Below are 12,580 nucleotides of genomic sequence, written 5' to 3'. Positions count from 1 at the left end.
TTACATGTATGCAGCGGAAAAAGTGTGCCAAAGTCCGGATGACTGCAATGTGTAAAAAGTTGTGTTGAACTCACCGCTGCTGCCAAATAAAATGTTTGTTTTCACCGCGGACGTCGTTCACTGGAGGAGCAGAGCAATACGCTCAGAGACACCAACACACATCACACAGCGTCTGTAAAATGGTTTTTAATTTACTTTTTTCATTGTTTTTTTTTTCCAACTTTTGTTCTCCTCTGTAATGAATGATCAAGAAATGGCATCACCCTCCCCCCCTCGCTGCTCTGTATGTGGGCTGATATGTCACAATGCAGGGATCTGTTGGCTTCTACTGAAGAGCAGGACGCACAGTACAAATGGGTCCCCCACACTCGTAGTCTGAATTCCACTTACGGATTTCTCAGGAATCAAGACTTGTACCAAAACCTCAAAGACATATAAAGAGACAAAACCAGTTTTAAGAAAACTCGTATAAAGTGACAAACTTAATTTCCACCATCAAACGTGGGTTCCCCCCCCCCCCCCTTTGCCCTTTCGAACACTTGGAAAGCCGCAGTCACACAATAACACAACGACAAAAAGAACCATTACATAAACACATGAAGATGTTGATCATTTAGAAAGATTTTGTATTCTATTATGAGTCCGAGGAACACGACTCGAAGGTCTTACGGCGATCCGGTTCCCAGGATTTCTTTGACATTTTTGCATTTTACTACCGTGGATTTAGACTTTTAGACACTGATCAACAGAGTAAGGCTCTTTGATTTCACTGATTTAACTGCTCTTGGATCAAAAACAAAGTTTTCTGATTTAAAAACCAAATGTGTTTGTTCTTCCATCAGCTCAACCCCTTTATCATTCAGTTGCTGTATCGGATCAGGGGCGGGGCTAAAGCAGACCCGGATGGGCCAGCAGTCAGTCAAAGTATTCATGTTGCATGTGTTTGACCTGCTCTACCAAAAACCCGCTCAGGGCCTGCCGCAGTAAAGCGTCCACACAGCATGATGCTGCCACCACCAGGCTTCAAGGTGGGGTGCCGTGTTTGAGGTGTTGTGCTGTGCTTGGCTGACACCAAACATTAAAATTTAGTACGATGGCTAAAACCCCCCCCACAAAGACTTCCAACAGCCGGGGATGTTTCTGTGATTTGGTGAAGGGAAAAAAAAAAAAAACAATCAAAACAAGACTAATCACATCCACTGTGACACAGTATTGTAGAAAAAGTAAAACATAAAAAGATCCTAGGACTATTTTTTCTAAGCACTGCAGGAGACATCATAATTCATAGCAATGATACAAACAGTACCGGGGAGAGAAGGGGCGCATCTCGATAGGCCGGAGTAGCTCGGTCTCATTATCTTCTGAACCAATTAGACGTGTCGCTGCGCCCGTCGAGTGTTTTTCTGTTGCTTGAGTGAATCGCGATGTGGAGGTAAAGCTACTTCCAGCCGGCATATTGTTACAACTTGTGCTATACAAATGAATTAGGCTAAAATTGGTCGTGTTGCGACGCAGCCTCGAGGTCGGCGAGACTAAAACGAGCATCTCCCGTCAGACGAGCTGAACCGGACTACTCACAGATAAGAACCATTACAACTGGAGTGAGGACGCTGTTCTGTTTGTTTTTCCTAACAAAAAAAAAAAGCAGGGTGATGAAAAAGGAAAATTGATAAAATAAAGAAAACTCTGCATTTAATTTAGACCAACATTGTGATTCCAACGTAGCGCAAACATATTTACAACCTCCAAAATAAAAGAAAACTTCTTTTGATGTCCTAATGCCCCTAACCCCCTGCCCACACACATTTCCTTCTTTATCCCCACTCCTCTTAACTCCAAATAAAAATTGTGAAAGAGTTATGAAAATATAGGTTATTCCAACATGGTTGTGTCATGGTCTGCACTCTCCTCCACATCACGGTCTTCTTTTCTAATCCTTTTTTCGTCTTCATTCTCCTTCTCTATCTCGATTTCTTCAGTAAGGGTGTTGGGTGTTACTGTTCTGTCCCACTGGCCTGTCCCAACCCGAACCCCCTCCCCGACCCTGGGGCGTGGCATTGAGTCACAGGATCACTGGAAGGCTGTTTAAGTCACAGCTCATCGCGGTCCCTATTGAGGATGGTGTAGCGTGCCTCGCTGGGCGCCAGCTTCTGAAACGAGCTCTCTGGGGGACTGCTGGCTGCTTCTCCGCCGTTCTCCTCCTGAGGACGAGAGTCCAAAAGAAAAAAAAGTGAAATAAAAACAAAAACAACTCTCGGTGAGTCGACAAAGAGTGAGCTGATGCTGATGCACACCTGTCCAGGTGTGCTGTCTGTGGGATCTGGACCGTGGTGGAACTCTCTGTGGAGCTTCCCGGAGTGAAGATCCAAAACAAACTGTTTCAGCTTGCCAGTGACGCTGGAAGAAAAAAACGCACACAAAAAGACATAAACATAGTGTTTGTGCACTTATGAGCAGGTACATGTTCATGAAACACTCACAAAAGCAGTTAACCACCCTGCATTGCTTTACAGGCTGCCAGTTTTAAGCTAGCACACAAAAATGGGGCTAAAGAGCAAAAAGAATTGGAACTTCCATCATTCAGACATTCCTACACGCCAAGTCTTAACAGCGGAGATCTGTTCCAACCACAGAAACGATTAGAATCAACAGTTGCTATGACACAAAACAACTCGTGGCCGCATTAGACTCTGCAGACGCGTCCTTGGGCTGCAGAAACCCAAATCAGCGCTGTTCTGCGGGGCGACGGCGGGTCATGAGTTATTGTCGTACTGCACAGGGCCAGCTAAACAGGTCCCAGCTAAACACGCAAACAAACCCATGTATATGTACATATAACAAACCCTTTAGCTAATGTAATTACAAGCTGTGTGCCACATGCACTGGTGATGTGATGTAATTAGGTTGTGGAGGGCCAGTCAGTCCTCCGGGCTTCTGTCTATCTGATCAGACTCTGATTGTTGGGGGGGGCTGAGTGGTGGGGGGCAGAATAAATAAGATTAAATTAGATTAGACTGGATTAGTTTAGCACTTATTGCACGTGCCAAATCATGTCACATTAGCTCCAGTGTCCTGGCCCATTCATAAAGGACAGATTTTAGGAGGTGTGACATTTCTCTGGTGTCGGGTGAACAGTGGATTACGGCGCCTTTGTGTGCAGAACAAAATTGACTTTATTCTATGACGGCCCGATCTCATTATGAAGAATTAGCCATACGCTGAATGATAAATCATGCAACTCATTATCAGGCGGAGAAAAGAGAAGGAATGCAGAATATCTCCTACTGGTTGGAAATAAAAAAACGATTCATCTGAAAATTACAGGCGCAAATGTGGGACAAGTTTGATTCATATTCTGCGACTTTTCTACTTTTCGAATGGCGACAATGATCTAAAAACACTTTGCAACTTTTGTATGCCGATGCGGATCTGGGGGTGTAACAAAAGTGTAACATCATTGTTTGAAATGAACAGAGTACTAACCTGAGGTCTTTGTAGTCGGGGAAGACATACATGTGTCTGAACGAGTCTATGGCAATGACGGGACAGTCAGCTGGAGTTTTATGAATATGGAGCAGGGGATGGCGGAACTTATCGCAGTCCGCATGGAGGAAGTTTATAGACCCTGATGAGGAGAGACCAATGTCACGAACACCATCTCTCTGTGCGTGTGTTGTCTGGCTCATGACAACAGAAGGTCACATGTATGGCATAAAAAAAATGCATTATGCACTTACCTTTCTCGCTGATGAGCTGGCGAGCAACTTCGTGTTGGAACTTCTCTAAGCTTTCGGTGTCCTCTTTAACGTGGAACAAGATGAGGAAAGGGATTCCTTCTTCAGTCAGCTCCTGGAAATCACACACAAATGGTCAAAAACAGATGGAGTCGAGGCCTTTTTGTGGCTCATAGACTGGACTCCATGACTACCCTCCAGGCTGCTTCTCAGCTTTACTACAATATGCCTGCATGTGATAAAATTAGACCATATCTGCAGGGGTAACAAACCTCTCCATTCTCAAAGGTGATCTCCCTAACCAGAGGCACACACTTGTCCTGCGCCCAAGCGTACGTCAGGTCAAAGTTGGTGAGTGAGCCGAGGTAGACCATGTCAGGAATGTTCTCGCCGACAGGTTTGTAGATTACATTGTCTCCACTGAAGCGCTCGGACTCTGATGCGGCACTGGAAGGGAAGAGGTCCAGAACACCGATGTAAGTGGAGGTAAAACGGGAAAACAATGGCCAACACAAACTGTGTGGATTTAGAAATGCGTCTCACCCAAAAGCAGCTAAGAACGTGCAGTCATCCCGAAGGATGTTAGAAACTTTTTCGTATGTGCGATAGTTATCAGAGTCCTTATTTTCAAAGAAACCGATGATGTTCCTTTTGCCCCTCTGTTTAATACGAACGAAAAGACAGGCGTTAAGAAAACAAACGATAAGACTTTCATTCAACGCCGCGCACATTTGGCGCGTTTGTCACTTACATCCAGCGTATTAACCTCCTCCAATGAGTGCAACTCTTTCACTGGGTCGACCTGCTGCTGGCGGATGAAGTCAGCGATTGCCGTCACTGACCTCTGACCTCTGTACTCCCTCTTCATCATCATCCCATTGCGGAACAGCTTCAGCGTCGGGTACTTGCTGATGCGGTAGCGCTGAGCTATGTCCGCTGCGCGCCGCAGCAGAGGAGGAGATAAGCAAAGAAAAGGAATCAATTGATGAACAGCAAGAAGCAGAGTAAAAAAACACATGGGGATGGGTGGATGAGGGGCAAAACGGTGAAAGAGACAGCAGTTAAAGCTCGGGCTGAAAACACTGCCCTCAGTCAGCTCTGAGCTCTGATCTCCCACATGAAAGCAGCCTCCCGCCAAGAGTAAATATTCTCTCTGCACACAGCGCACGAGTGTGTGTGTGTGTGTGTGTGGCAGGTGTCAATCTCCCTGCGGGGGGTCTCTAAGCCTCCAGTCTTCACAGGAAGCAGCAGTTTTGTCATTAGTCTTCAAACAGTTTGCAGGTCATCAATAATTCTCTTTAATTTGCTTTATCTCAAAAGGCTGAGCTTGGCGGTTTATGCGTCTGAGCTTTGGTGTGACGGGCATCTCTGTGTGCATATGTGCATCAAATATAGTAAAGATATATATATATGTGCACCCTTTTCTTTTTTTTGTTTCCCCATGTATAGAATAAAGGTTGCAGCACTTTTATGTCATAACATCAGACAGCTCGCAAAGCGGTAACAATTTGGATAATAACTGACTCGTTTATTAGCGGTATGAAGATACCAACCCTCCTTTACATCTTACAAAAAAAACTAATCCTGCTGTTTGTCGAAGCTAATCATTAAACGCTTTCTAGCATGATGAAATAATAGTAGATTTAGCTGCTTGCATGTGCAAAAGTTAATGCAGTATTGAGCTTTTATTGATGTCTTTGGACTGTTGCTTTTCTGGGGCAGAATAATCACACAACATACGTCTTTAAGAGGAAAGAATCCATTCTGGTCAACAAGGTTTTGTGAAACCGACACGCAGTTGAAAGCCAGTTCACAGTTTCCGCATCTGCTCGTGGGGCCCCGAGTGTCGTAAAAGCTGCAGTTTGCCTGAGCCTGCGAGGGTGCACTGGTTCCCTCTGCAGCCTGACACGTGCAGTCCAAACATTCAGAACCACGCGGCCTGAGTGCTCTGATCACGCATGCGTCCGGATCAATCGCCCACTCACAAAACGAGGAGCAGAAGAACTGCATGGACTTTACAGAGAAGTTTCCGTTGCACACATCTCTTTAATGTACTGTAGAGTAATTACACGCTCATGCATGGGAAGCTTTGGTGCAGCTGACCAAAAGGTTTAGTCAACTATTTATATCTTTAGTATAAACAGAACCATGGCAACGATGCCAGAAACCCAGAATTACATATGGAGTGTCAGATATAAACCTGCACCAATGTGTGCTTTTAATTGAGAGATTCTAAAAGGTCAAAATGTCTTAACTTCTTGTAACCACGACCGCAGCTGATAGTTTCTGAGGACCAACAAAAACAAGTGTTCGTTTAACGGCCCTCACTAGACTGACAAGCGCACAGTAGTCATATTTTCACAGGCTGGGGGAGCCTTTTGGAGCCATTTCTACACCACTGCAGAAGTGAAGATCACTGCTTGATCGTTAGTTAAGTAAATGCACATTTTTGGAGGTGCAGCCTCTTTGCAGTGGTCTGGAAACCGTCACTCGCAGCTGAGAGGCAATTCATTCGGATTGGCCAGGAATAACTAACCACCATGGCACAGGTCTGGTATAAAAGTAAAGCTTACGGAAAACCAGCGACTTTTATATCATCATCGATTTACTGACTGTTGTGAAAGACAGACACCTCGGCTCCACAACGACAATGTGGCAGTCACACAGTTTTAGTTTGTCTGGTGGCTCACCATAATCTCGTTCACAGCCACAGCCACTGAGCAGGAGACAGCAGGGACAAGTCGAACACTGGTTCTACCAGATGAAAGAGGGTTTTGACTGAAAACACCTCGGTCAAAAAGCAAAATGAGATCTTAGACAACCTCCCAAATCTCAAAACTTTTAGTTAAGCAAACTGAAATGTGTCAAAAGTGGCTGTTCCAACAGCACAATGATTCAAATAAAACCAGCTGTGTGAAGAACCAATCAGGCTTAAACTGAGCTCTGGGACAGGCCTCAAAGTCCTGACTCAAAAATATGATGAGTGGTTAGAAATCAGCTCTGAGTTAAGAAAGACGGCGATCAAAAGCAGGAAGTCCACGTCAGACTCGAGAACAGGTATTCAATCTAATATTAGGTATGCTGTATTCAAATAGTTTTTCTTTCAAAGGTGTTGGTTGTGCGATCGTGCTCTGCCCCGGGAGAAGAAATCAGTGAAAGCTAAACGTCGCCACGACCTTGATCGTGTTTGTGATGAACGCATGTCCACAATGAATGTAAGCAATCTCCAGGCGCGTTGTGCCGTTGATCATTACCTGATCGACGTGCAATGAAGTGCAAAACACTGAGAAGCGCATAATACTTACAATGCTGGTCACAGTCGACGCGAGCAAACACCACCTGTTTGGTATCGGGAAACTCCTCCCTCACTAAGTTTGACGCCTCCTCAAAAATTGGATGAAGCATCTGACTGAATCTGCACCTGTGGAAAGTTTGAGGGAGGGATATTACCCTCAGGGAGCTTTACAGACTTGAAGCCATTATGACTAAACGCTGTGTTTAAAACAACACAAAAAAAGCCTACTAAAACTTAACGGCTTTGTGGAAAACTTAAAAAAAAAACAAAATCATTGATTTCTCGGCCTCTAAAGAAACTAGAAACGAAGTAAAAAAAAAAAACAATTGAGAGCGTAAACCTTCTACTTTTACTGTTAACTCTTGACTGGCACTAATGTTTATCAATGTATGCGGATGTGAAATTTGCGTGATTCGATCATGTTGATGCGACACACGGGTCACATCAGGCTTGAATGGAAAAAAGGACACTTATGCTTTGTATCTGACCCTAATGGGTTAAGTAAATTAACTTAATTTTGTAGTATTAGACTAGCCTATAGCAGTATTTTGGGCAACAATAGATCTATTATCCACCTATCAACCTATTCAGACCTGATGTAAGGCAAACAAACAGTGAGATTGTTTCAAAACAAAAGGGTATTTGCCCTCAAATACGGGGGCAATGATAATAATTTACAAAGAAGAGGGTTAACCCTTTCAAATGGTTCTTATCTCATGGTTTAGGCTCTTTAGAAGCTGAGAAATAAAAGCTTTCTTGAGTTTTTTTAAAGGAACTCTTGGGTCGTAATGCCTTAAGAAACCCACAGGAGCCACTGGGATGTTAACAGTGAGCACATTATGTAAAATAAATGAACAAACTCAAAATAAAAATCAAATCATATTCACTGCACCATGTGACGTGTTCGGGAAAGCTTTAAATCAAGAGCGAAAGTCAATTTAAATGTGACTGACGTGAAGCACAGAGACCCAGTGATAGATGAAGAAAAACACTTACCAGTCAGCATAAAAGTTCACTAACGCCACCCCGGCATTATCTACAAAGACACGAAAAGGAAATAAACGTAAGTCGCTAGAAATTAACTAAAACACGTGTGAAAGTATCAGAGGACAAATTAAACATCACGGGGAAAAAAAACTAAACGAGGACATTTTGTTAACAGAAACTTGGGGGAAAAAAATGCTATTAAATGTTATTGTAATAAAGTTTAACCCGGAGACAAAAACAGCCACGTCTGCTACTCAGTTTGACAAAATAACGTGCATGTGGGGACAAAAATATTTAGGATTAAAAATAACATTTAACAAGTTTTTTCTTTTGACACCACAGTTAAATAGAAATGTGCTGAATTTCATTTCATACACTCATTTGCTTTCCTGTCTTGATGACCTATGTCTACGATGACCAGAGACAAAAGAAAATGAGCCGATTGTCAATAATTATCAATTTCCAGTCATGGGTTAAACTAAGTGACTGGATCTCATGTCAATGTACTGACACAAGGGAGGAAACCGTCTTCTAACCTAAATGTAAAACTGCTCTTTCAGACACTTCTGGAAAATAATGTGCGAGGCCTTACTTAGGACATCATCGATGTTGGCCGAGTCCAGACTGGTTATTTCTGCCTGTCCTGGAGTAGAGAGGCCCATCATCTACAGACACAGAAATAAGATGGGTGAGCAGTTAAAGCATAAATCATGTGGATGCAGATTAAGACAACCGTGAGTGTGACTCAGCTGAACACCAGCCCACCCAATGGTCTTAGGACCCATGAAACGCAAACGGATTGCTTCACACAGTCATTTCAAAGTAGATTATAAAGGAAACCAACAGCCACGTGCCGCACACATGCAGTGTTGAGGAGGCTGGTTGAGCCGAGTGGAGACATAGGTTCAAGGATATTCTTTTATCCAACATCTTCCTCCAGAGCAAAGGCATGTCGTCTCTCCAGTTTCCTGGTCCTGAGTCTGCCCCTGTGTTACTCACACAGTTCCGGGTACTGGGCTAAATATACAATAAACAATGTCACCTCTGCACCGTCCCGCCTGCATTGAGACACTCAAATTCCAGCAAAACCTGATTTTACCCAGTAATCTGGTGTGTGGAGATGTGTGTGCTCACGTGCACTTTATTGTGGATCGAAAGGTTCGAAGTTCAGAAGCTTTTTCACACTCAAATGGACAAAATCCAAAATGACATTTGTAATGAAACAGTCCAGGACCGTCTTTGAAATCATTTAAGTGAAAGACACTTTATTAATCCAAAAAGGGTAATTACATAATCATATACCACCTTTTCAGGTATTGTCCCCATATACATTTATGCTGATGAACCATTGACAAAAACTTAATAGTCGTCTTGATGTTACAGCAAGATTTGAAAAAAAATGACGGAATGTATGCACTACAGCGTTGTAACATCTTTATATCTTTAACTGCTGTTTGATACACTGTGCAACGCCTACAGAAGAAAGAATAGTTTGATCAAGTATATTCATGCCCATTTCCTAATATTCTGTTTGTATTGTATTTTAAAAGGTGTGTCAACACACAGAGCAGCTTGAAATATATTGTTCTTACTGAGAGTTGAATCCACGCGTTTTCAAACTAGACGCACAGAGATGCACAGTTGATTAAACTTATCAACGTGTCTTTTTGAATTCCCTCCTGTGTCACAGCATGTGTTTAGTCAAATATGAGGCCATCACAAACCACCGCCCTCTCTCTGTCACACGTTTTCTCCGACATCTGTTCCACCGACATTTTGGAAACCTTCTCACTCAAAGTCAAAAGCTCCTTCCAACAATCCAAAAGGTTTGATGATGCTGAGCTCATTTTTTCTTTTTTCTTTTTCGAGATAGCAACAGCCACGAGAGTTCAAACTTTTACTCTTCAGGAACGACATGCCTGTTCGATGACGTGGCAAACAAACAATCCGGATCCCAATGCGACTGAAAACTGAAAGGACATGACAAGGATCTGTCCTGCAAAAGTTGATCCATCAGCTGCTACATAAGAAAGTTGGAACTTGAGTGCAGTCTATGCCACAAAGAATTCAAGCAATAAGAGATGCAGCAAAGTTAATAATTCCATTATTAAAAATAAAAAAAACTTAAAATTACTGCAGTTTGATCTAAAAAGGTTTTACAAAGTCAGAATATTCAGCTGGTCAATTAAACGGTTTTGTCTCGTATGCATTTTATTTACTTATTTATACATTAATTTATTTATCAACACATTTGTTTATCTATTATATTAATTCATTAATTCAAAAAATGCTGAATGAACATCCTCGAAGAGAAGTTTTTTCATCATTTTTTGCCAAGGTTATGCCAAGGTTATATTAGAAAATACGGTTTGAAACGGTCTACATGTCTGAACTTTGTACCAAAAGCTATCAAAGATACAATCTGAAAGTTTGCCTTGAGACACCTTGAGACAAGTCCAAATCCACAACAATTTAGTGGTAAATCTGTCAGCACGTTAAAAATATTGTTTGACGAGATTACTTTACAATTGCCATCTCTATTATCAAATTTTACTGACATGACCGCTGATATCTGTCCTGGTAACTTTGTTTTTAGTTCAGAAGATAAAATCTTGCTGAGATCTGCAGTCCTTTCATGCTTCTTCCTTTGCGAAAGAAAAACGCAGGACAAAAACTGGGCACAACTGAATCCCAGCTCTAATTGCAGCCCAGGATAAAATGCCCTCTATCAAAGAGAACGGCACGGGGGAAATTTCAAGGCTGTAATGACATTTGCCAAAGTAAAATAGAAGCGAGAATATGACTGCCAACTACGAACACAGAGATAAACTCTTCTAAGGAGAGGTTATATTTCAAGGCAAACATCACGACAGAATAAACAATTATTTTGCCAAACGTACTTTTGTCACAACTGTAATTCCACATTTTTTCTGCTTCATAAAGACACCCACTATCTCAGCCACTGTGGTCAAAACTTCTACAGGGAAACAAGGCTTAAAAACTATGCTTGCATCATCTGTCTACATGCTGTGATCTGTGGTGACTCAAGATCCTCCTCAAACAGGATATAAGTCGCAAATCAATATGGCTTTGAAGGAGGACCCCAAACCTTTAACCAATGACACAGCCAGAGCTGGCAGAATGTTTGCTCAGACAGAAACCAGTTGTTACATCAGTCAATGTCCTTTTCTTGACTTAGTTTATAACATTAGAGCTGAAGTATACCAACTAATATGCTTATTAAGTGCTGGTTGAACACTTATGAACAGTTATGGCACCAAAGGGCTTTTGTTCAAGAAAAAGTATAAACCCAAATCTGATTAATTTTAAAATTAAGTGTTACAATAAAAGAAAACTCTTTTACTGAATTTGATGTTTCACTTCTTGACAAAAGTTGTTTAGTGTCAACCAACTGGTCATTAAATGTATGCATCAGCTCTGTACTTCCTCATTCTCTTTGCTCAGTCACTGTGTCCTAAATGCGTACGGTGTGACACGGATGCTGACTGATATAAAATGCCACATTTGTGGTGGTTAGACCAATGAAAACACTACTGAGCAGCGCAGAGAGAAGTTTTCATTTTAGGCCAAACTGCGCTCTGACTAGTTCCGGGTTGTCAGCCAATAAGAATGAGCCACAACAGAGGAATTCACCAACCGGCGAGCATCATTCAGATACACATACAAACGAACCAAGAGTACGGCAATAACTTTGTCCATCAGTACAGCAATAAATGTTAAGCCTATTTACATACAACTAGCCAAACACTTAAATAAACGAATTGGTTTGATTAAATATGCTGGCAATTAGCAATTATCTCACTGCTGTCAATGTGTTGTAGCGCTCAATGCTAACTGGACGCAATCCCCCTTCAATAAAAGTTATCAGTAGTTGAACTTCAAGTCATTTATTTTTTTTAACAATATTAATACACATCTTGCTTATGTGATATCAATTGTGACTGCTGTAAAGTTAAAGCTAACGTTACTCAACATCACTACCGGCTAACTTGGCAAAGCAGCTGGATAACTTAACCAGTTGTGAGAGTTGGTGAATGAAACACATTCAGAAGGCCTTCTCAGTAAACCTGCGTCTAATCTGCACCACCGTATCGCGTGAGCTGCCTCACAAGTCATTTTAGCGACTTTAAATACCATGTCTCGCACTAACAGACCTTCATATGCTAGCTAACAGCTAACTATCCAGCGGCAGTCACTTAGCTAACATTAGCTTGACGAGGTAGCAAAGGGCAGCGGGCAGTAAGCGTATAGTTTTACATTGAGATCAAGATGCTTACCAGGAGTATAACCGTGACAAAGCGTATGTCAAGACAGGGAATTATTGCTAACAGTTTCATTGTATGGTGTAGTTATTGAAGGAGGTGGTGTTCAATCTTCCCAGTCAGTCTCGACGCCGCTCTTCTATACAGCAGGAAACAAACGGCGAACCGATGTCACGGTGACCACGGAAACGTGAGCCACACTTCCAGGTGGTCCCTGAGCTTTTCGGGTAATGTAGTTTTTAACACAGCCAGAGACGAGCGTTTTATCACAGGGAAAAACT

General features: G+C 42.2%; 1 protein-coding gene across 1 annotated transcript; it reads right to left on the bottom strand.

Annotated features, from left to right (window-relative positions):
- Positions 1-170: 170 nt before the first annotated feature.
- Positions 171-12,469, bottom strand: erp44 (endoplasmic reticulum protein 44). Its single transcript, XM_072394331.1, has 11 exons — positions 12,315-12,469; positions 8,609-8,681; positions 8,026-8,065; positions 7,040-7,155; positions 4,486-4,670; positions 4,278-4,393; positions 4,007-4,181; positions 3,738-3,849; positions 3,484-3,625; positions 2,295-2,397; positions 171-2,201 (listed from the first exon to the last, which is right to left on the bottom strand). Exons 1-11 carry the CDS (start codon positions 12,372-12,374, stop codon positions 2,091-2,093), a joined length of 1,233 nt encoding a protein of 410 aa, XP_072250432.1. The 5' UTR covers positions 12,375-12,469; the 3' UTR covers positions 171-2,090.
- Positions 12,470-12,580: the final 111 nt, after the last annotated feature.

Source organism: Leuresthes tenuis, unplaced genomic scaffold (genome assembly GCF_036924035.1).
Source record: "Leuresthes tenuis unplaced genomic scaffold, fLeuTen1.0.hap1 SCAF_10, whole genome shotgun sequence".
Lineage (NCBI taxonomy): Eukaryota > Metazoa > Chordata > Actinopteri > Atheriniformes > Atherinopsidae > Leuresthes > Leuresthes tenuis.
The sequence above is the reverse complement of the archived record's forward strand: the minus strand, read 5'-3'. Positions and strand labels throughout refer to the sequence as shown.